This window comes from Aquarana catesbeiana, linkage group LG06 (genome assembly GCF_042186555.1).
Source record: "Aquarana catesbeiana isolate 2022-GZ linkage group LG06, ASM4218655v1, whole genome shotgun sequence".
In the NCBI taxonomy this organism is placed as follows: Eukaryota; Metazoa; Chordata; class Amphibia; order Anura; family Ranidae; genus Aquarana; species Aquarana catesbeiana.
The window spans coordinates 39,057,199-39,081,291 of NC_133329.1; the positions used below are offsets into that span (position 1 = coordinate 39,057,199).

Genomic DNA, 24,093 nt, shown 5'->3' on the forward strand with positions numbered 1-24,093 from the left:
AATAACACTGCCCTGCGTATATTATCACCTGCCTGTCTATTTGGCATGAAGCCTACTTGATCTCTATGTATTAATTTTCCTATAATGCTATTGAGGCGTTTTGCTATTATTTTTGCTAATAATTTAATATCGAGGTTTAACAGAGAGATAGGCCGATAATTCACACAGGAAGTATCATCAGAAAGGGGTTTTGGGATCATACAAACAATTGCCATTAGTGTTTCTTGCCGAAAAGAATGTCCATCTAGAAGTTTGTTAAAAGTTTCAGTGAGAATGGGAGAGAGTATTTCTGAGAATGTTTTATAGTATAAAGCCGAGTAGCCGTCTGGGCCTGGTCTTTTGTTAAGTTTTAGGTCTTTTATGGCGTTAGCAACTTCATCTATAGTTATAGGCTCATCCAAACTGCTTTTTTGATTCTGAGATAACTCAGGTAAGGTTATTTTTGAGAAGAAGGATTCAGCTTCTGTAGGATTAAATTCATTGTTTGTCTTGTATAAAGTTGCGAGATGTGAGTGAAATTTATGGACTATTTTAACTGGATTACAAGTGTAAACATTTTTTAATAATTTCAAACGTATTGGTTTGAAAGATTTGTTAGTTGAATTTAATGCCCGAGCCAAATATGTACCTGGTTTGTTTGTATTCATGTAGAAATTGTGTTTGGAGCGTTTGAGGGATTTATCAACTGACTCAGTGAGAAATAGATCATATTCCAATCTAGATTTTTCCAGATGAGATTTTGTACTCTGAGATGGATTATCTTGAAATGATATGTAGGCTGCATTAAAATTGAGTTCTAGTTTTTTTGCTAGATTTTTGCATTCCCGTTTAAATAGTGCCATTTGTCTTTGTATTGTACCACGCAAGACAGGCTTATGAGCTTCCCACAGTGTTATTGGGGAGATGTCTGTTGTGTTATTAATTGATATGTATTCCTTTAAAGCTTGTTCAATGGCCATCTGATGTAGTGGGTGTTTGAGCATTATGTCCGGTAAGTACCACGTTGGGTCATGCGCTTTTGGTATGGCTGAGGCTATAGTAGTGTATACTGCATTATGGTCAGACCACGGAATCGGAATTATATCTGATGCAATAATTTCTGGTATCATTCCTATTGTTAGAAAAATATGATCTATTCTGGTGAAGGTTTGATGAGGGTGCGAGAAATAAGTGAATTTCTTTTTCATTGGGTTACTTTCTCTCCATGAATCTACCAGATTGTATTTGGAAAGAAGTTGAGAAAAAGGTAATCTAGAGGTTATTTTGGATGGTGTAAAAGGTGATTTATCTAGAAATGGGAGGAGGACCTGGTTCGAATCCCCACACATTATCACTGTTCCTATTTTGTGTGTATTAATCACTTGTAATATATGTGAGAGGAATGGTGTAGGTTGTTTGTTAGGAGCGTAGTAGGAAATCACCGTGATTGCTGTATCCATTATATAACCCATGAGTATCAGGTATCTACCTTCTGGGTCTTTAATTTCTGATGATAAGGTGAATGGTGTTTATCGGTGAAATGCAATTAGAGTTCCCCTTTGCTTGGTACAGGCAGAAGTCGTGTAAATTTGTTGATAAAAAGGAGAAATATATTTTGGAGTAGAATCTTTGGTGAAGTGTGTTTCTTGGAGGCATACTATGTGAGCCTTCTTGTTATGGAAAGTATGGAAGGCTTTGGTCCTTTTTTGAGGGACATTTATTCCCTGAACATTCAGGGAAAGTATATTCAGTGGTGCCATGGCAATAGATCAAATAGTTTTGACTTACTTTTTGTTATGCAGAGCTGACTGCGCAGATCAACCTGTGTGGACTGAAGAGATGAATAGATAGAAAAGAAACCAGTGAATTCTGGAGTAAAGAGTAAAGAAAAAACATATGAGATTAGATGATACATTGTATAAATTATTTTTTGCAAGTAATCACAATTTACTCGTGAAAGAGAATAAATATCTCTCTCAGGGGAATAAGTGCCTTCGTCACACTCCCACATAATATGGTTGGGAGAATGAGGAGGGCTAATGGGGGTACACGGATCTTCCGCTTACAGGAGAGAAGTGCTATGTCAAAAGACATCAAAATGATGTTTCATTAATTGGAGTGCAGAATATAGTTTTTGTTGAAATTATTTATTCCAGGGTAGTTGTATATGGTTAGTCTTGCCCTAGGCTAAATAATTCAGTTAGAAAGGTACTGTTAATAACTTTGGTATTGATGAAGATAGTTTGAATTATTTTGGGATTTTAACCCTTTTAGAGTAAACAATTACATATTTTATTCATATGCAACTGTTTAGATATGTTAACTCATAAAATTGAGGTTGTATTGCTTCAGATTAGAATAAACAAAAACATAATTCTAGGAACTAGTTAGGTAATAATATATTTGTTTTAAGAAAAGAAAGAAAAAGCTTCCATTACTTCTGGATTATTGAACATATTTGTCCTAAAAAGTAATAAATCTATTGTTATTACCTGATAATATATAACTGAACAAGAATTTCCTTATTTCACTTATATATTCTAAGGCTATATGAATCAGAAGTAATAAGAAATATAACTGGAATGTAACATGATCCCATACAGTGTGTGACTATCAGAATGCAGTTACATTCCGTTATAAATATAGGTTTTTTTATAGAGAACCATCTCTTAGTATAATAAATGAAGAGATATCAGGAATTAGGATGTCAGTCCATTGAATCTTCTTGGTCCATGGATGATGTGGCATAACGGTCTCTTTTGTGAGAATGATAATTCCCATTTTGTTCTGAAATTTTCTGGGTGCTGCCTGAAGGTGAAGATGATGCCATTCTTCTGCGTGTGGGAGTGTTGCCGCTTGTGGGTTCTGTCAGATTTAATTTTAAAAGGGTTTGTTGTAGTTCATCTGCTGATCTGCTTCTGTAAATTGTACCTTGTTAGTTAAATCTGACTGAAAAGGGGAAACCCCATTGATACATAATGTTGTGGCGTTGCAGTTCCATTAGTTGGGGTTTTATGGATCGTCTTTTAGTAATAGTAAGTTGGGATAGGTCAGCAAAAATTTGATAATTGTGTCCTTGAAAATTAAGTTCCTTTTTTTCTCTTGCAGCAATTAGTATTTGTTCTTTCGCTCTGTAATAATGAAATTTTGTGATTATATCACGTGGGGGTCCATCTTTCTTTTTGGCTGTGAGGGCTCTGTGTACTCTGTCCAGTTCTAAACGTTCAATAGGGATATCTGGCTTTAGTTCTTGTAATAGAGCAGTAATAGTAGATTGCAGGTCTGTCACAGTTTCAGGTATTCCCCTTATGCGCAAGTTTGAACGTCTGGCTCTATTTTCGTAATCTTCGAGCTTAGTTTGAAGTATTAAATTCTCTTTTTTTAATTGTTCCAATTCTGTTATATTTTCTTGGGTTGTAATTTCAATTTCATCCATTTTTATTTCTAAGGCTGCGGTGCGGTTTCCCAGCTCTCTTATTTCTTTGGTTAGGCTTTTTGTTATTTGGTCTGAGGTTTGTTTTAAAGCCTTATGAAGCATCTTTTCAAATTGTAATAATATTACTGGGGATACTGAGGAGGCTTGTGGAGAAGTTTGTGAGAGGATTTGTTCTGTATCTGACTCAAATGGAGAGTCTTGCTGTGACATTTTCTGTCTGTGAGAGCGCCCTGATGCTGTATCTTGTGAGGTGACTGGATCTGCTTCAGCTGCAGTGAGTGCCTGTGAGCTCTTTGTGAGGTGATTTTTATTTCTGCCACGGTTTCCTCCCAGTATCATATTTCCTGCCCAAACTTTCACAGTTTGTTCCTTGGGGCAAAAAGGTTCAAATGGATACCTTTTGAGCCTGCAGGCTCCGCTTTGTCCTTCTCTTCTCTCCTCAGCGGTGTGGAGCTCTAACAATGCATGTCTGCTCTGCTAGGCTCCGCCTCCTGCCCCTCCCAAAGCTAATATTCATATAGCAAAATATTTGTGTAAGCACCCTCTTCCTATATTTCCACTGATTTATCAACTTGGACATTCTTTTCCTCCACTTCTACAAAAACTAGAGGATTCTCCCTGTTTTACAACCTACTCTAAAAGAAGATGGTGTTTGTGAAAACCAACCCACTCCTTAAAGGATAAGTTCACCTTTGTTCACCTTTTTCTTTTTCTAAATTCCAGCTCCCCTAGTACCAATAAAGCATTAATGTACTTATTTTGCAAAAATAAAACAGCTTTTCGTTTATTCTACACACACTTGCCTAACTCTCTTCATAGCTGTTTAAAAACACTGCTCGATTACTTCTGCCTTACTTCCTGGTCAGACTTTAGTTCATGACACAGGAAGGAGATGACCAGCTGAAGGTAGATAATGCAGGGTGTGTGCTAATGAGATCAGCTAGTCAGCTAGTTCCTCCTGTGTCATGACCTAAAATCTGACCAGGAAGTAAGGCAGAAGTAATCAAGCAATGCTTTTAAACAGCTATAAAGACAGTCAGAGGTTATCACAGCATATAAGTGACCCAGAAGCGGGAGTTCTGGGTCCCAATCGTTAGGCTCCCATTCAGACCCCAGTCTCTGTGCTGGGAGCGTGCTGTGCAGTGCGCTCCCAGCACAAAGACAGACATGCATATATGCCCAGTCCAGTGAGGCCGCATATTTGCGTACTGTCTGTGTGAAGGGGTCACCATTTAAGATGTATTGTATTTCTTTGTCATAGATTATTATAAATGAACTCTTACATCATTTTTAAAACTTTGATTTATTTCCCAGGGGACCGAGTGTTTAAAGCACTGATAGGCGTCCCGATTGCAGTGTAAAAGCTCCTCTTTTTTATGTAAAGCCGACTGTTGCTCCACCCCAGTCTGAAGCCCAATTTATGATCATTCCTGTGTGGGAGGGAACAGCCAGCACTGAGCTTCCACCCTCTGTCTAAGTTGAATGTTCTTTTAAGATTATAAATCAACAATTGGCTGGTACTGACTATTTATTCTCAACAGAAATTAAACTTAACTCAAACATTTTGGTTGATTTTAAAACATTTCGTACACTGCTGAACATTTGTAATTTCTCGCTTCATTTCTGAATACGACATATTATACTAACTTTTAACAATATTTTCAACCTAGACAAATGCAGACAAGCGCTGTAGTATACAGTAGGTGTTATTTATTAGCCAGCAACAATGGGAAATAAATATTTCTTCATTACTTTGATTTTTATTTTCATTTTTGGCAAGCAAACATGTGTCTAGACATCTTTTGGAAGCAAATATTTTTATTATAACATCTCTAGAGGTGGAATTTTGGAACTGTTTAATATGTAACACATTTGTTTCTTTTTGTGGTATAGTAAACCACACCACTATCTTGCATGGTTAAAATATAATCCGATATTATCCTCTTGCCGACCGCCCACAGTACCTTTACAGACCCAGGAATGCACCACGGCTCACTGTACTGGGCCATTTTGAGTGGCCCAGGGATCATGTGATCTCTATGATATCACATGTACATGTACTTGGTGTTGGGGTTAATACTTTGACCCGAGTCCAGTCCATGAACAGGGTGGGGAGGAGTTCATGGATGAAGAATTGGTTGCGCCAGCGTGACCAATTCTCGCACATGCCTTTGCTCCGTGAGATCCGTGAGAATAATTCTGAGGATTTCAGGAATTATCTCCGGATGACGGACCCCGTCTTTGAGCGTCTGCTGGCTATGCTGACCCCCTATATCAGCAGGCAGGATACCTGCATGAGACAAGCCATCAGTGCAGAGCAGAGGCTAGTTGCCACGTTACGTTACTTCGCAACAGGGAGTAGTCTTCAGGACTTGAAGTTCTCGTCAGGCATCTCCCCCCAGGCTCTGGGGATCATAATCCCAGAGACCTGTTCTGCTATTATTCAGGTCCTGCAGAAGGACTATATGAAGGTAAGTTTTATCCTTTAACATGACATGATATGTATTAAATATTTTTTGATGTATTGTATAACTGTCCTCCTTACCTAATTGCCATGCTTTCAATATGTGAATGTCCCCTTTATCTTCATGCATGACTGTTTTTGGACATTAATCATTTATTGACCTACATGCATATTTTCCTTAATTAACCTCCCCACCATGCAATCCTGGGTCCTTTTATATCTCTAGCCTATAGTCCCTTGAACAATGTATATTGTCTGCTCCATTGTCTTGTTTGACCCTTCCCCACCCCACAAATGTTTGAACCAGTCAGGTGTGTTTGTTAACCTAATTAGAACCCCTCCCTCACCCCACAAATGTTAGAACCAGTCAGGTGTGTTTGTTAACCTAATTAGAACCCCTCCCCCACCCCACAAATGTTTGAACCAGTCAGGTGTGTTTGTTAACCTAATTAGAACCCCTCCCCCACCCCACAAATGTTTGAACCAGTCAGGTGTGTTTGTTAACCTAATTAGAACCCCTTCCCCACCCCACAAATGTTTGAACCAGTCAGGTGTGTTTGTTAACCTAATTAGAACCCCTCCCCCCACATTCAAATGTATCAATGGGCCATCAGAGGGGGTGATTAATCTTATAAGTGTGCCTTATGTTTTTGAACATTTCAATTACAAACACACATCTTAATAATGTTTGACTGCTGTTGTTCACTAATGTTTTGGTGTAATCTGATATCCAATTTTGTTTTTAAAGTCCTTATCTTATTTTTTTTTTCTTTTTTGCACTCCACAGTTTCCTTCAAGTACACAGGAATGGCAGACTGTGGCCTCCCAGTTCGCTGACCATTGGGACTTTCCCAACTGTGTCAGTGCGATTGACGGGAAGCATGTCCGGATTGTGCCCCCACCGAATTCGGGGTCTTATTTCTATAACTACAAGGGGTTCCATAGTGTAGTTTTGATGGCGGTGGTCTCGGCACATTTGGACTTTCTGTTTGTGGATGTGGGGAAGAACGGCCAGATGTCTGATGGAGGAGTCTTTGAACAGACCGAGCTGTGCCATCGTCTCCAGACCGGTGGCCTGGAATTGCCACCTGATGACGAGAATGTGGATGGACTCCCCTCTGTTTTTATTGCTGATGAAGCGTTTGCTCTCGGTGAGCACTTGATGAGGCCGTTCCCCCAAAGGACACTCACCCCTGAGAGGAGGGTATTTAATTACCGGCTGGCCAGAGCAAGAAGAGTTGTGGAGAATGCTTTTGGGATTCTGGCCAGCCGGTTCCGTTTATTCCTTTCTTCAATTCATTTGGCGGACTATAAACTAAACTACATCATCCTTGCTTGCTGCATCTTGCATAACTTTTTAAGGAGACATTCAGCAACATATATATCCTCTGTTGGGCCTGAGGCAGGACTGGAACAGGATACCACTTTGACAGGCCTAGAAATTGGCCGTATTGGCATGGCCCCCCGAACCGCACGTCAAGTGCGTGACCGTTATGTCACTTATTTTAATGGTTGGGGGGCCATTGCTATTCAGCAACAGCTGTAATTTTCTTACAAAAATTAAAAAAATAATAATTTTAAAAAATATCTTGTTTTTATTCTTGTTTGCCTTTAGTTATGTCTGTCTCCTAGTGCACTTGTAGTAGTGGCAAGTGCATTTAGCTTTAGTTAATCAGGCCCACAAAAACAACCAAAAAAATTTGACTTCAATAATCAGCCACACACATTGTATTCTGAACAAAATTTTACTTTGTGCACATTGAAAGGTGCATTTTTTTTATTTTTTTATGGTTTTTGGTTTAAAATCTATTACGTTGTGTAAAAAATTGTTTGTTTACAAAATTATTAAAGGCATATTTTAGCAAATATATAGACCTTTCTAAAAAGATTTACATACACAACAGTGTTTTTATAAACAAAAAAAAAGATTAAAGAACTTACAAAGTTCAACATTTAGAGAACGGTGCATGTGATGTCACCCTTGGAAATCGTTCATTTTGAATATGCTCAAAATTGAGCTTTACAAAAGGGTCAAGTCAACATGTGCTATCACCTATCATGGGTGAGCAATGTACGTGTTTTGTGTGTGCAATCCTTTTTTGGTTCCTATCACCACCAAAGAATTTTCAGGATGAAGGGGTTGCAAACACAAAACAAGTACATTGATAACCCATGATGGAAGATAGCACATGATGACACACCGTGTGCATCAGAATGTAAATTTGGGGATACCCCAAAAATTAAAAAAACATTTTTGGCAAAAAACAAACTTCCCAAGGAAATGAAGAACATGATTGATGTTTTTAGGCCAAACGTGATTATATTCGGCCCAAAACATCAATCATGTTCTTCATTTCCTGTTGCATGGAGTCCAGGCGAAGTTGCATGCTGTGAATTTGGTCACGCATTTTATCGATTTGGCCATTCCACAGCATTATCTGGCCAATCAGTCTTTGCGCACTGTCTGTGGTGAAGGGCTCTGCCGCTTGGCCTTCCACAACCAGAAACTCACCTAAAATGAGTGAATAAAAACAAGGTTTACAATATGCACGCCAAAATACATTAACTCAAGCTGGGGTGTCAGTCACTCACTTGGTGGGCTTGAAACCTCGCACACTTCCTCCACCTCTCCTTCTTCCAGCTTGTCGGGTGGGCATGGTCTTGGGCTGGGGCTTGGGGTATCTTCTGCCTCAGGCTGGTGACTTGGGGGGTCCTGGGATCCTTGGACTGTTGTCTGAGTCTTTTCTCCCCTATGAGAATTGAACAAAAGGTATAGTTAAAACACAGTGATATTTTAGATTTTAATAAATAAACTTAAACGTTGGTTATGAGTTGTGGCCAATTGCCTTTTTACATCATAATAAATTTTGAAGACAGGATGAACATTCCCTCTGAACAACAATTATAAACAATGCACATTTTCTGGCAAGTTTCACAGATGCAGACACCTCAATGATCTCCTATGTGTATTACCCCTCTAAAATTTCTTTATGATCACATAGTACACTATAGTACTCGTGAGTCCAGATGTGGAAACAGCTGCTGTGTCCTGTCCCTACATTACACTGAATCATTTTTGAAGAAGCATTATATTTTCAAACACATCTACACCACATCAACAAATTGTGGGAATTTGACAAATTATCAAGACATAAATGTATGTCCAACCCTGTCCCATCGTATTTGGCGAAAAAATAACGTCATTTTCTAAAGTATCATATATATTTTACAAAGAACGGTCTTTACGAACGATGCTGTATAAAGTCCAAAAATAAGGATCAGCATGCAAGTTAAGTATCTCAATAGTAAAACACAACAAGTACTTACTTTTTTTAAGCAGCTTCTTTATTCGCCAATATTGTTCTGGCTCCCGACTTTTGATGTCAGACCACCGCTTCCTCAATTGTTCTTTCGACCATTTTGTGCCAAATTTTTCTTCTAGAGCGGTGACCACTGAGGACATTATTTTGTCCTTCCGCATATTCGGTCGTGTGTACGGTCCTTTTTTGCCATCGTAGTCGTTCCTTCTCAATATGGACACCATCTCCACCATCTCTTCAAAAGCCATGTTGGTGGCCTTATATCTCCTCCGGGATGTGGATGTTTGGAGCTCCGGGCTTTCCTCCGTGCTACTTCCACTGATTCTCTCCGCCATCTTTTGCTATCTACTCCCACTGCGCAAGGAAGAGTGAAGGGGCGGGGCCAAATCGTACTTACAAACGTCAGGGGCGGGCGACGCAGGCGGAGCATGACACATGCGCAGTGTATATAAAGCTGTTACAATGGCCTACGTATGTCCGTGCGGAAGTAGCAAGCATCAGAAACGAAGGTAAGATTAAAGTGTGTGTGTGTGTGTGTGTTTGGTGTGTGTGTGTGTGTGTGTGTGTGTGTGTATGTATGTGTCCCCTAGATTACAACCAAAATTAATCCTGTGATTTGTGACTGACATTAGTTTGGATCTTCTGTCTTGTCTTGAAGAAAAAATGAAGAGAGGAAGAATTTTTGTGCCAATGTATTGAGCTCTATCAGGACAAGAAAAACCTGTGGGAGGTCAAACACCCCCTATATTATAATAGGGATGTTAGGAAGGTAACACTGGGCACACTTTTAGAGTTTGTGAAGACTCGACTCCCCCAGGCAGACCTCAAGTTTGTGGACAAGAAAATTGGTATCTTGCGAAACATGTATAAGCGGGAACACAATAAAATCCAGGAGTCGCTCAGATCCGGTGCAGCAGCTGACCAAGTATATGTACCCAAGTTGTGGTACTACAACAAACTGCGATTCCTGGATGACCAGACCGAAGCCAGGCAATCACTTTCCACCCTTCCCCCCACCCTTCCCTCCAGCCTTCCTTCCACTCTTCCCATCCACCTCCACCCCAGCTGAGGAGTCCCAGGATGAACTGGGCCTTTTCAGCATTGATGAAGTTGATGCGCCCAGCTTCATCCAGGTATCCTTTTTTTAAAAATTTGTGATTGTGTAAATGGTATTAATGATGGTAACGTGTTAATTTTGAAAGTGCTTCAAAAAAATGACTTCTGCACAAAGATTAATATGTAGACATATCACTAGACAGTAGTGGCCAAAAATATACTTTAACTTCAGATCTTGTTGATCAGCTGAAATAATGGTGGTGTCAAATAGATAGCCTTTACTATTTTGTGTAATTATATTTGAAAGTCATGAGCTGAAAATTGTGTGTGATTGCCTAACACAAAATTACAGCTATATGTCCCTTTTTTTTTACACAGGATGACCTCAGCCAGGAGGAGGCCTTGCCCAGTGGGAGAGAGGAGGAGGCCTTGCCCAGTGGGAGAGAGGAGGAGGCTGTGGCTGGGGCAAGTCGAAGCCGCATGGAGTGTCAGGTGCCTCCCCTCCCCATTCTCCACAAAAGGCCCAGGAGAATGACACCAACTGAGCAGGAATCCCTAGCCCTCATACGGGAAGCAAGCCTCATCCTCAGCAAACCACCCAATGCCGAGGAGGCTTATGGCACCTATATAGCCAGCAGATTGCTGGAGTTGGAAAAGGGCCAACGCCTCCTCTGTGAGGGTCTGATTTTTGAGGCTTACCAGAAGGGCTTGAGAGGGGAGCTTACTGCTACCACAGATCTGGCAGATGAAGCCACTCCTCCTCCTCCTCCTGCCCCAAGTACACCACCAGAGGCACAACCTCCAAGGAAGGCTGCAGAGAAGTGTGGAGGGAAGGCTGCAGAGAAGCGTGGAGGGAAGGCTCCACGGAAGAGTCGAAAGTGATTACGTGGCTTCTGTCTGGTCTGACTGTGCTCCCTGTGCTCCCTATAGTCGCAAGATACCAATTTTCTTATCCTCAAACTTGATGTGTGTCCTGGGGGACGAAAGGCTTCCCAGATTCTAAAAGTGTCTCCAGTGTTGACTTCCTAATTTTTGGTAGAAAAAAAAAAAATAATAATTTTTGGTTACCTTACATTATTGCCTATGTGTTTTGATTAAAAAACGCCATTTTCTTTGGGAGTAGGCAGGTACAGGTCAAAAAGACTATGGGGTTGATTTGAGAAAAGCAAATAGTCTGTGAACTTTGCAGAGGGCAGTTGCCCTCTGCAAGTGCATTTGCTCCATAGCATCATAAATTAGTTAAAAGCTTGACTTTGCAAAGAGTACCCAATCCTGTGCAAGGAAAATGATAAAAAAAACATTTTTGCTTGCACATGATTGGATGATGGAAGTCAGCAGAGCTTCTGCACATTTACTAAAGCTTTGGAGCAACTGCTCTTGCAGAGGGCAACTGCACTTTACAAAGTGCACAGTCTTTTTCCCTTTAGTAAATCAACCCCTATGTGTGTTTTTGACAAAAGGCTAAATCATTTAGAATATCAAGTGAAAAGTACTAGTGAAAAGTTCACTTGAGAAATTGCACAGCAAGTGCACTTGTTGGAAGTGCAGTCGCTGTAAATCTGAGGGGAAGAGCTGAAATTAGGGGAAGCTCTGCTGATTTATTCATAAAATCATGTGAAATAAAAATTAATTTCATTTTTTGGGCTTCCTTGCATGTGCCCCTCGGATCCCCAGCGAAGGCACTTCAAAATGCTCTTTCTGTGGAATTCAATGTAGAATTAGCACTTGTAGTGAAAAATGATTTTGCCTTTGTTAAATACACCCCCCTATGTCTAATGAACAAGGGACACCAACCTCATTAAGGTTCATTACAACAACACAAAATATGAATGTTATTGTGGTAACTTGAAAATACACACAAAAAACACCCACAAAATGTGGTTATCATTTAACACACATTGTAAAATAGATAAGTGTTGAAATAAAAAAAAAAAATGAGTCCAAAATCGAATTAAATTTTTAGAATTTATGGAGATCTGGCTTTTTCAAAATATTATATTAGTCATGGCAGGAGGATAAATCATGAAGAAAGAAGTTTGTGAGAACTCTGTGTGAATATAAAGCAGATAAACAACTTCATTCCTCTCGCATTATCAATCCTAAAAAAAGGCTGTATTAAAAGACCACAGAAGAGGAATGTGCTAGCTTCAAGACGAAGGCTAGTTTTACCAGACCGAGCGCTTCCGTCTTGTAATTGCTTCAGAGCATGCGTCAGTTTGAGTTCGTCGAACTAGCACACAGACGACCGGTTTGTCCGCTAGAAAGAAGAGTCCGTCGGATAAATTTAAAACATGTTTCAAATCTAAGTCCGTCCAACTTTTGAGTAAACAAAGTCCGCTGGAGCTCACATACGATCGAATTGTCCGACTAAATCCAGTACGCCGGACCAAGTCTGCCGTAAAGTCTGCTCGTGTGTACGCGGCATCAGAAACTTCCATCCAGTCCTTTTTGGCACAACTACACCTCCTAACTCTATCAACCACACAATTGGAGATGCTTAACTCTCCATTTACAGCCCTCAAAATTAAAAAGGTTATAGATTCTCTTTCCTCAGGTAAATCATCTGGACCAGACGAGTTCACTAATAAATACTACAAATTTTTGAACAAACTCTTTCACCACATTTGGTAACTTTGTTCCAAGATGCAGTGTCTGATAAGTTGTTCCCCAAAGAGATGCTGAAAGTATTTGTGGTCACACTTCCTAAAACGGGTAAAGAGCCTAAAGTACCGGTAAACTTCTGACCCATATCCCTGTTAAATTTGGATGTGAAAATCTAAGTTGCTGGCGAACCATTTGATTGAGATTATCCCTACTTTAGTAAAACCAGATCAATTGTGATTCACAAAAAACAGACAAGCAGCAGATGCTACCAGACGTATCATCAATATTCTGCACCATGCGGAGACAACTCGAACGCCTTCTCTGCTTCTCTCTGTAAATGCAGAGAAGACATTTGATAGAGTCCACTGGTGGCACATGGTTCTGGAGAAATTTGGTTTTAAGGGATCAATTATTTCTGCCAATCCTAGAACTCTATCTGGAACCATCTGCACAGGTCCACACCTCCGGCCTCCTATCCAAGACATTTGGGATCTCAAATGGTACAAGACAGGGTTATCTGCTTTTTCCGTAGATTTTTCGCTTAAAGGATAAGTTCAAGTTTTAAAAAGAAAATTATAAATGCACATTTTTTTGTAGGTTTATTATTTTTTGTTGCAGGAGCATGGAAAGCAGCAGATCACTGATACCATGCAGGTCTTTTGCACACTGTCAGTGTATCATCTTACCCGTATATCCCATATGGGTAATACGATACTCCCTGACAGGAAGACTCAATTAACTACCGCAGTGCTCCACAACGCCATGTTAGTTCATTGAGAACTATAGTAGTTCATGATATAGTATAGTAGTATGGTAGTTCAGTCAGACATACGGCTGTTTTCAAATAGTAGCAGCTAGTACATGGAACTTCTGCCTATACTGCTGCCACAGGGAGGGAGGAGCAGCGGATGGCGGCTGCAGCACTGGGAAAATATAACATGTTCCCAAAGGTAAACTTATCCTTTAATGATACAGCTATTGGCAGAGGCCATCCATTTCAACACTCTTATCTCTGGGTTCCTTGCCGCTCATCGGGTTCTAACCCATTTTAGTACCCTATCCTATAATAAGGTAATCTCTGATTTTGGACCTAGGAGTACACAAATATATTCACCAGAATTTGAACGAATCAACTGCCTTACTCTTGGGCCGAACACAGCACCCTGTATCTGGGCATAGTTTTGACATCCTCCACATTACCCCTATCGGAAGCCAATTTTAAACCCCTTATTGAAAAAATCCATATGGAGCTCCAATGCTTGTCACCTTTTGAAGTGATGATCCTTCCTAAAATAGTCTATGTCTTTCATACATTACCAATCCTCCACAAGCCCAAAACTATACGTTCCCTTTCAGCGTTCCTCAAATGATACATCTGGCAATGCAAAAGAGCGAGATGTTCTCATGTACATCTCATCCGCCATAGGAAAGTCAGAGGTGTGGGCCTGGTGGATCTCCAGGAGTATTACCCTGCCACCCATTTAGCGCAATTAAAATACTGGTTTAAACCTCAATCTGAGGTTTTATTTGTAGAAGTCAAGCAGTATCTAGTGGGGACTTCCAATCTACTCTTACTGCTCATAGCAGATGTCTGAAAACCAATAGACTTGAATCTACTACCTTTAAACACACGTACCTCCCTGTTTGGCTTGAAGAACACTAATTCGGAATATGTCACTAGCCACCCAAAGGCTCAATATACGCATCCCTATAGACACATTAGAACTTCTCCTCCCTCATTTGAAACTTGGGAACTGGGTAGACCTTGGAGTGAGGTGGGTAGATGATCTTTTCAATGGCACATTGGTAAAAGAAATATCTGTTCTGAGAATGAAATATGGGTTTTCCAAAGCTTATATTCATATTTCAAAATATTTGTGTAAGCACCCTCTTCCTGTGGTTTCCACTGATTTATCAACTTGGACATTCTTTTCCTCTGCTTCTACAAAAACTAGAGGAATCTCCCTGTTTTACAACCTACTCCAACAGAAGATGGTGTTTGTGAAAACCAACCCACTCCTTAACCACTTCCCGCCCGCCCTATAGCGAATTGACGTCCGGGAAGTGGTTCTGTTATCCTGACTGGGCGTCATATGACGTCCAGCAGGATAACATGCCGGGGGTGCACATCGCGGCGATCGGTGGAGCGGTGTGTCAGTCTGACACACCGCTACACTGATCTTGGTAAAAATCCTCCGGCGGAGGCTCTTTACCACGTGATCAGCCGTGTCCAATCATGGCTGATCACGCTGTCAATAGGAAGAGCCGTTGATCGGCTCTTCCTCACTCGCGTCTGACAGACGCAAGTAGAGGAGAGCCGATCGCCGGCTCTACTGGCAGGGGGGGTCTGCGCTGATTGTTTATCAGCGCAGTCCCCCCGCAGATCACCACACTGGACCACCAGGGATCACCACTAGGACCACCGGGGAAGGGGCAACATGTGGATGGCCAGGTATGTACCCCATGGCCATCCACATGTGCCCAGTGTGCCAAATCTGTGCCAATCAGTGCCCACAAATGGGCACTGATTGGCACAATTATGTTGCAGTGATGCCCAGCAATGCCACCCTTAGGGGCATCACTGCAAACAAGTAATGCCATCAGTGCTACCCATCAGTGTCCATTCATGCCACCTGTCAGTGCCCATCCGTGCCCATCAGTGCCCATCAGTGCCCATCTATCAGTGCCCATCCGTGCCCATCTGTGCCAACTATCAGTGCCACCCATAAGTAACCATCAATGCCACCTACGAGTTCCCATCAATGCCACCTATCAGTGCCCATCAGTGCCGCCTATAAGTGCCCATCTGTGCCACCTATGAGTGCCCATCAGTGCCGCATACCAGTGCCACCTATCAGTGCCCATCAGTGCCACCTATCAGTGCCCATCAGTGCCACCTATCAGTGCCCATCATCAGTGCCCGTCAGTGCCACCTCATCAGTGCCACCTCATCGGTGCCCATCAGTGCCGCCGTATCAGTGCCCGTCAGTGCAGCCATATCAGTGCCCGTCATTGAAGAAGAAAACCTACTTATTTACAAAAAGTTTTAACAGAAACAAAGAAAAACTTGTTTTTTTTCAACATTTTCTGTTTTTTTTATTTGTTGCGCAAAAAATAAAAACCGCAAAGGTGATCAAATACTACCAAAAGAAAGCTCTATTTGTGGGAACAAAATGATAAAAAATTTGTTTGGGTACAGTGTAGCATGACCGCGCAATTGTCATTCAAACTGCGACAGCACTGAAAGCTGAAAATTGGCCTGGGCGGGAAGGTGTCTAAGTGCCTGGTATTGAAGTGGTTAAAGGATAAGTTCACCTTTGTTCACCTTTTTTTTCTTCTAAATTCCAGCTCCCCTAGTACCAATAAAGCATTAATGTACTTATTTTGCAAAAATAAAACAGCTTTAACTTTATTCTACACACACTTACCTAACTCTCTTCATAGCTGTTTAAAAACACTGCTCGATTACTTCTGCCTTACTTCCTGGTCAGACTTTAGGGTCATGACACAGGAAGGGGATGACCAGCTGAAGGTAGATAATGCAGGGTGTATGCTAATGAGATCAGCTAGTCAACTTCTTCCTGTGTCATGACCTAAAGTCTAACCAGGAAGAAAGGCAGAAGTAATCAAGCAATGCTTTCAAACAGCTGTGAAGACAGTCAGAGGTTATCACAGCATACAGGTGACCTGTAAGCTGGAGTTCTGGGTCCCAATCGTTAGGCGCCCATTCAGACCCCAGTCTCTGTGCTGGGAGCGTGCTGTGCAGCACGCTCCCAGCGCAAAGACAGACATGCATATATGCCCAGTCCAGTGAGGCTGCATACTTGCGTACTGTCTGTGTGAAGGGGTCAACATTTAGGATGTATTATATTTCTTTGTCATAGATTATTTCTTTTTATATGTAGTTCATTTTCTAAAAGTTACATGTGTGCTAATATGGAACAATATTTCCCACCAGGAAAAGAATTCAGGAAGGAAGAGATAACACAAACCCTACCGGATCTAGGTCAGTATATGACTGGCTGAGGAATGTAACAATATATGAACACAAATAGCAGAATAGGAGATGTTTTGAACGATTATTTACAATTGTAATTGATTGTATTATAGGTTCATTATTGTCTGGCCTAATTTATTTTCTAAAGAAGTTTAATAGTAGTTTAATATTGCAAGAAGATTTCTCACAATGTTTTTTAACATTTTCTCATTTTAATTTTAGGAACTACATTTTACAGTATATGAACATTTGAGATTTACTACATTTGTATTAGCTTTATTTGTAGATTGCTACTTGTAAATGTAGTTTATTTTCTGAAAGTTTCATGTGTGCTAATATTTAACAATATTTTTTCCAGGAAAAGAATTCAGGAAAGAAGAGACAACACAAACACTGCCGGATCTAGGTCAGTATATAACTATATACTATATGGCTGAGGAATGTAATAAGTGAGCACAAATAGTAGTACTTTATTGGATTGTATCATAGATTCATGATTTTTTTACCTCTTTGCTGAGATTTCAAAATACCGCTTTCGAAGTGATTGTACGATAATCGGATCGTTAGTACAGAGCTTTCGAGAGCCGATCTGGACAGTTCATCCTATAGTATTCTATCGGAAATGCAGGAATTTTTTTTTCGTACGATTTTCGTATAATCAGTACAACTATCGTTTCGAAAATGCAATACAAATGCATTACAACACATGACATCACTTCCGAATTTTATTTCTGTCGTGCGGGAATTTTCGTGACTTTGGTAAACTCATCAGATTCGATCTGAGATCAGCATGCACTAAAAAACGGACGATCATTTGTCCGATAATCTCATTGTGTCTATGGGGCATAAGGCCTCATTCACATGAGGCGGATCCGCTCAGCAGAGTCTGCCAGCTCAGCAGGAGATCTCTCCACTGATCTCCACTGAGCCGGCAGATGACAGGTCCGTCTCTGCTCACTGAGTGGGGAGGGGCCTGTTAGAGCTCCACTGATTCCTATGGAGGGATCGGACGAAAACGGACAGCATGTCCATTTTCATCAGATCTCATCCGATCCGATCTGCCAGGACAGATGTAAACGTATCGCCATAAATGAACTCTCTAAACTCTGAACTCTCTGATTTATTTCCCAGGGGACCGAGTGTTTGCAGCTCTGATAGGTGTCCAGATTGCAGTAAAAAAGCTCCTCTTTTTTATGTAAAGCCGACTGTAGCTCCACCCCAGTCTGAAGCCCAATTTATGACCATTCCTGTGTGGGAGGGAACAGCCAGCACTGAGCTTCCTCCCTCTCTCTAAGTTCAATGTTCTTTTTCGATTATAAATCAACAATTGGCTCTACCCTGCAGGCACTGACTATTTATTCACAACAGAAATTAAACTTAAATCAAACATTTTGGTTGATTTTAAAACATCTCGTACACTGCTGAACATTTGTAATTTCTCGCTTCACTTCTGAAAACGACATATTATACAAATTTTTAATGATATTTTCAACCTAGACAAATGCAGACAAGCGCTGTAGTATACAGTAGGTGTTATTTATTAGCCAGCAACAATGGGAAATAAATATTTCCTTATCACTTTGATTTTTATTTTCATTTTTGGCAAGCAAACATATGTCTAGACATCTTTTGGAAGCAAATATTTTTATTATAACATCTCTAGAGGTGGAATTTTGGAACTGTTTAATATGTAATAAATGTGTTTCTTTTTGTGATATAATAACCCATACCACTATCTTGCATGGTTAAAATATAATCCAATATTATCCTCTTGCCGACTGCCCACAGTACATTTACTGTGGGCGGGTGGCACATACAGGCATACATTTTGCCTGTACAGACCCAGTAGGGCACCGCGGCTCCCTGTACCGGGCAATTTCGAGTGGCCCAGGGATCATGTGATCGCTATGCGATCACATGTACACAATGTCAAAATAGCTGTTATGAATTAATGTAATTGTGATTGGCCCACAGCTATCACGTGGTACCTGGAATAAGACCAGCACCCTGTACAATGTGATTAGCTGTAGCCAATCACAGATCATTAGTAATGACATCTGTCATAAATATAACCCATTCATAACAATTCAAAACATTGCTGTTACAATGGCTGTCATTGTAACAGCAATCAGAGTCTAAAAAAATCCCTTTATATCCCCCCCCCACACTAATGCCCTGTTACCATGGTGACACTGAACTACTCTGATGAAAGTATATAAATAGTGAGAAAATAATTTAAAAAGTCAAAATCTATTTAAAATATTGAATAAAATTATTATTTAACCACTTGCTTACTGGACACTTAAACCCCCCTCCTATCCAGACCAATTTTCCGCTTTCAGCACTGACGCACTTTGAATGACAATTGCGCGGTCATACAACACTGTACCCAAATGAAATTTGTATCATTTTTTTCCCACAAATAGAGCTTTCTTTTGGTGGTATTTGATCACCTCTGCGGTTTTTATTTTTTGTTAAAAAAATGTAAAAAGCCTGAATTAAAAAAAAAAAAAAAAAAAAAATTATATTTTGTTATAAAAAATTTAAAACAGGTAATTTTTCTCCTTCTTTAATGTACGCTGATGAGGCGGCACTGATGGGCACTGATAGATGGCAGTGATTGGGCACTGATGGGTGGCAATAATGGGCACTGATCAGTTACACTGATAGGCAGCACTGCTGGGAGGCACTGATTGGCACTACTGGTGGGCATTAATAGCTGGCACTTGTGGACATTGATAGGTGGCACTTGTGGACATTGATAGGTGGCACTTGTGGGCATTGGTAGGTGGCACTTGTGGGCATTGATAGGTGGCACTTGTGGGCACTGTTAGGTGGCAATGGCAGGTGACACAGATGAGGCAGATGTGCCTCTTCCACTTTGGGACCGATGTCCCTTGCAGCTGAGCTGGTGATTGGCTTGTTTTTTCTACTCACGCTATCAGCGTGAGTAGAAAAAAAAAAAAAAACGATTACCGATCTTTTGTTTACATCATGTGATCAGCTGTCATTGGCTGACAGCTGATCACATGGTAAGGGCCGGGACCGGCCCCTTACTCGGATCGGTGATCACCCGAGTCTCAGTGACTCGGTGATCACAGCGCGCTTGGCATGCGCCCTGCTCAGCGCGCACCCTCCTGGGCGCATGTACAGGGGAGCCCATCATATGACGGCCTCCCGGAAATTCAGGTCCGCGCTGTGGCTGTCATTCGGCCATAGTGCGGATGTCAAGTGGTTAAACATGATAGACTTCTTAAATCTCTTAGATTGAGCTTTTACGCTCATCAAAACAAGGCACCCTACAGCCAAATTTTTAGCTAATAGGATTACAATGCAAAGAGATAAAGCTCAAATTCCACATCTTTTCCATCCTTTTAAACAAACGCAAACTTTTAAATCCTCAAGCCATAGCGGATGCCTTTGTGGATTTGTTATTCCTATATAACCTGAAAGAAGATGCCTCTACACCTCAACCCTCTGAAACTTCCATCCAGTCCTTTTTGGCACAACTACACCTCCTAACTCTATCAACCACACAATTGGAGATGCTTAACTCTCCATTTACAGCCCTCAAAATTAAAAAGGTTATAGATTCTCTTTCCTCAGGTAAATCATCTGGACCAGACGAGTTCACTAATAAATACTACAATTTTTTTAACAAACTCTTTCACCACATTTGGTAACTTTGTTTCAAGATGCAGTGTCTGATAAGTTGTTCCCCAAAGAGATGCTGAAAGCATTTGTGGTCACACTTCCTAAAACGGGTAAAGAGCCTAAAGTACCGGTAAACTTCTGACCTATATCCCTGTTAAATTTGGATGTGAATATTTATGCTAAGTTGCTGGCAAACCATTTGATTGAGGTTATCCATACTTTAGTAAAACCAGATCAATTATGATTCACAAAAAACAGACAAGCAGCAGATGCTACCAGACGTATCATCAATATCCTGCACCATGTGGAGACAACTCGAACGCCTTCTCTGCTTCTCTCTATAAATGCATAGAAGACATTTGATAGAGTCCACTGGCGACACATGTGAATGGTTCTGGAGAAATTTGGTTTTAAGGGATCAATTCTTTCTGCCAATCCTAGCACTCTATCTGGAACCATCTGCACAGGTCTACACCTCCAGCCTTCTATCCAAGACATTTGGGATCTCAAATGGTACAAGACAGGGCTATCTGCTTTTTCCATTGATTTTTCGCTTAAAGAATAAGTTCACTTTTTATTAAAAAAAATTATAAATGCACTTTTTTTGCAGGTAAAAAAAATGTGCATTTATTATTTTATGTTGCAGGAGCATGGAAAGCAGCAGATCACTGATACCATGCAGATCTCAAATAGTGGCAGCTAGTACATGGAACTTCTCCCTATACTGCTGCCACAGGGAGGGAGGAGCAGCGGATGGTGGCTGCAGCACTGGGAACATGTAACATGTTCCCAAAGGTAAACTTATCCTTTAATGATACTGCCATTGGGAGACACCATCCATTCCAACCGTCTTATCTCTGGGTTCCTTGCCGCTCATCGGGTTCTAACAAATTTTAGTACCCTATCCTATAATAAGGTAAGTAATCTCTGATTTTGGACCTAGGAGTACACAGATATTTTCACCACAATTTAAACGAATCAACTGCCTTACTCCTGGGCCGAACACAGCACTCCGGATCTGGGCATAGTTTTAACATCCTCCACAGCATAGTTTTAACATCCTCCACAGCAACACTATAGGAAGCTAATTTTAAACCCCTTATTGAGAAAATCCATACGGAGCTCCAATGCTTGTCCCCTTTTAAAATGATGATCCTTCTTAAAATAGTCTATGTCTTTCATACATTACCAATCCTCCACAAGCCCAGAATTATACGTTCCATGTCAGCGTTCCTCAAATGGTACATCTGGCAATGCAAAAGAGCGAGATGTTCTCATATACATCTCATCCGCTATAGGAAAGTCAGAGGTGTGGACCTGGTGGATCTCCAGGAGTATTACCCTGCCACCCATTTAGCGCAATTAAAATACTGGTTTAATCCTCAATCTGAGATTTTATGGGTAGAAGTCAAGCAGTATCTAGTGGGGACTTCCAATCTACTCTTACTGCTTATAGCGGATGTCTGAAAACCAATAGACTTGAATCTACTACCTTTAAACACACGTACCTCCTTGCTCAATATATGCATGCCTATAGAAACATTAGAACTTATCCCCCCTTATTTTAAACTTTGGAACGCGGTAGACCTTGGAGTGAGGTGGGTAGATGACCTTTTCAATGGCACATTGGTAAAAGAAATGTCTGTTCTGAGAATGAAATATGGTTTTTCCAAAGCTAATATTCATATAGCAAAATATTTGTGTAAGCACCCTCTTCCTATATTTCCACTGATTTATCAACTTGGACATTCTTTTCCTCCACTTCTACAAAAACTAGAGGAATCTCCCTGTTTTACAACCTACTCTAACAGAATATGGTGTTTGTGAAAACCAACCCACTCCTTAAAGGATAAGTTCACCTTTGTTCACCTTTTTCTTTTTCTAAATTCCAGCTCCCCTAGTACCAATAAAGCATTAATGTACTTATTTTGCAAAAATAAAACAGCTTTCCGTTTATTCTACACACACTTACCTAACTCTCTTCATAGCTGTTTAAAAACACTGCTCGATTACTTCTGCCTTACTTCCTGGTCAGACTTTAGTTCATGACACAGGAAGGAAATGACCAGCTGAAGGTAGATAATGCAGGGTGTGTGCTAATGAGATCAGCTAGTCAACTTCCTCCTGTGTCATGACCTAAAATCTGACCAGGAAGTAAGGCAGAAGTAATCAAGCAATGCTTTTAAACAGCTGTAAAGACAGTCAGAGGTTATCACAGCATATAGGTGACCCAGAAGCGGGAGTTCTGGGTCCCAATCGTTAGGCTCCCATTCAGACCCCAGTCTCTGTGCTGGGAGTGTGCTGTCCAGTGTGCTCCCAGCACAAAGACAGATATGCATATATGCCCAGTCCAGTGAGGCCGCATATTTGCTTACTGTCTGTGTGAAGGGGTCACCATTTAAGATGTATTGTATTTCTTTGTCATAGATTATTGCTTTTATACGTAGTTTATTTTCTAAAAGTTACAAGTGTACTAATATGGAACAATATTTCCCACCAGGAAAAGAATTCAGGAAGGAAGAGACAACACAAACCCTACCGGATCTAGGTCAGTATATGACTGGCTGAGGAATGTAACAATTTATGAACACAAATAGCAGAATAGGAGATGTTTTGAATGATTAGTGTATTTACAATTATAATTGATTGTATTATAGGTTCATTATTGTCTGGCCTAATTTATTTTGTAAAGAAGTTTAATAGTAGTTTAATATTTCAAGAATATTTCTCACAATGTTTTTTTTAACATTTTCTCATTTTCATTTTAGGAACTACATTTTACAGTATATGAACATTTGAGATTTATTACATTTGTATTAGCTTTATTTGTAGAATGCTACTTGTAAATGTAGTTTATTTTCTGAAATTTATATGTGTGCTAATATTTAACAATATTTTTTTCCAGGAAAAGAATTCAGGAAAGAAGAGACAACACAAACACTGTCGGATCTAGGTCAGTATATGACTATATACTATATGGCTGAGGAATGTAATGATAAGTGAGCACAAATAGTAGAATAAGAGATGTTTTAAACGATTATTTATTACTTTATTGGATTGTATCATAGATTAATGATTTTTTGACCTAATTCCTTTGCTGAGAGTTCATTTTGGTCTAAAGCCTCATTCACACAAGGCGGATTCGCTCAGCATAGTCCGCCAGCTCAGCAGGTGATCTCTTCATTGATCTCCGCTGAGCCGGTGGATGACAGGTCCGTCTCTGCTCATTGCGCGGGGAGGGGCCTGTCAGAGCGCCGCTGATTCCTATGGAGGGATCGGACGAAAACAGCCAGCATGTCCGTTTTCATCAGATCTCATCCGATCCGATCTGCCAGGACGGATGCGAACTTATTGCCATAAATGAACTCTCACATCATTTTTAAAACTTTGATTTATTTCCCAGGGGACCAAGTGTTTAAAGAACTGATAGGCGTCCCGATTGCAGTGTAAAAGCTCCTCTTTTTTATGTAAAGCCGACTGCAGCTCCACCCCAGTCTGAAGCCCAATTTATGACCATTCCTGTGTGGGAGGGAACAGCCAGCACTGAGCTTCCACCCTCTCTCTAAGTTGAATGTTCTTTTTC

At 40.6% G+C, this 24,093-nt stretch overlaps 1 protein-coding gene across 47 annotated transcripts in view; it reads left to right on the plus strand.

Annotated features, from left to right (window-relative positions):
• The window catches only part of LOC141148329 (interferon-induced very large GTPase 1-like), a 420,233-nt gene that overhangs the window by 204,044 nt on the left and 192,096 nt on the right, over window positions 1–24,093 (plus strand). For 23 of the 47 annotated variants that reach the window (XM_073635660.1, XM_073635670.1, XM_073635662.1 and 20 more), the window contains 4 exons: window positions 16,818–16,865; window positions 17,215–17,262; window positions 23,011–23,058; window positions 23,416–23,463. The exons of 3 other annotated variants lie outside the window; for them this stretch is intronic. In XM_073635660.1, the coding sequence (XP_073491761.1) occupies window positions 16,818–16,865; window positions 17,215–17,262; window positions 23,011–23,058; window positions 23,416–23,463 (192 nt within the window). The remainder of the gene's footprint in view (window positions 1–16,817; window positions 16,866–17,214; window positions 17,263–23,010; window positions 23,059–23,415; window positions 23,464–24,093) is intronic. 21 more of the 47 variants (XM_073635674.1, XM_073635694.1, XM_073635684.1 and 18 more) reach the window with 6 other exon arrangements.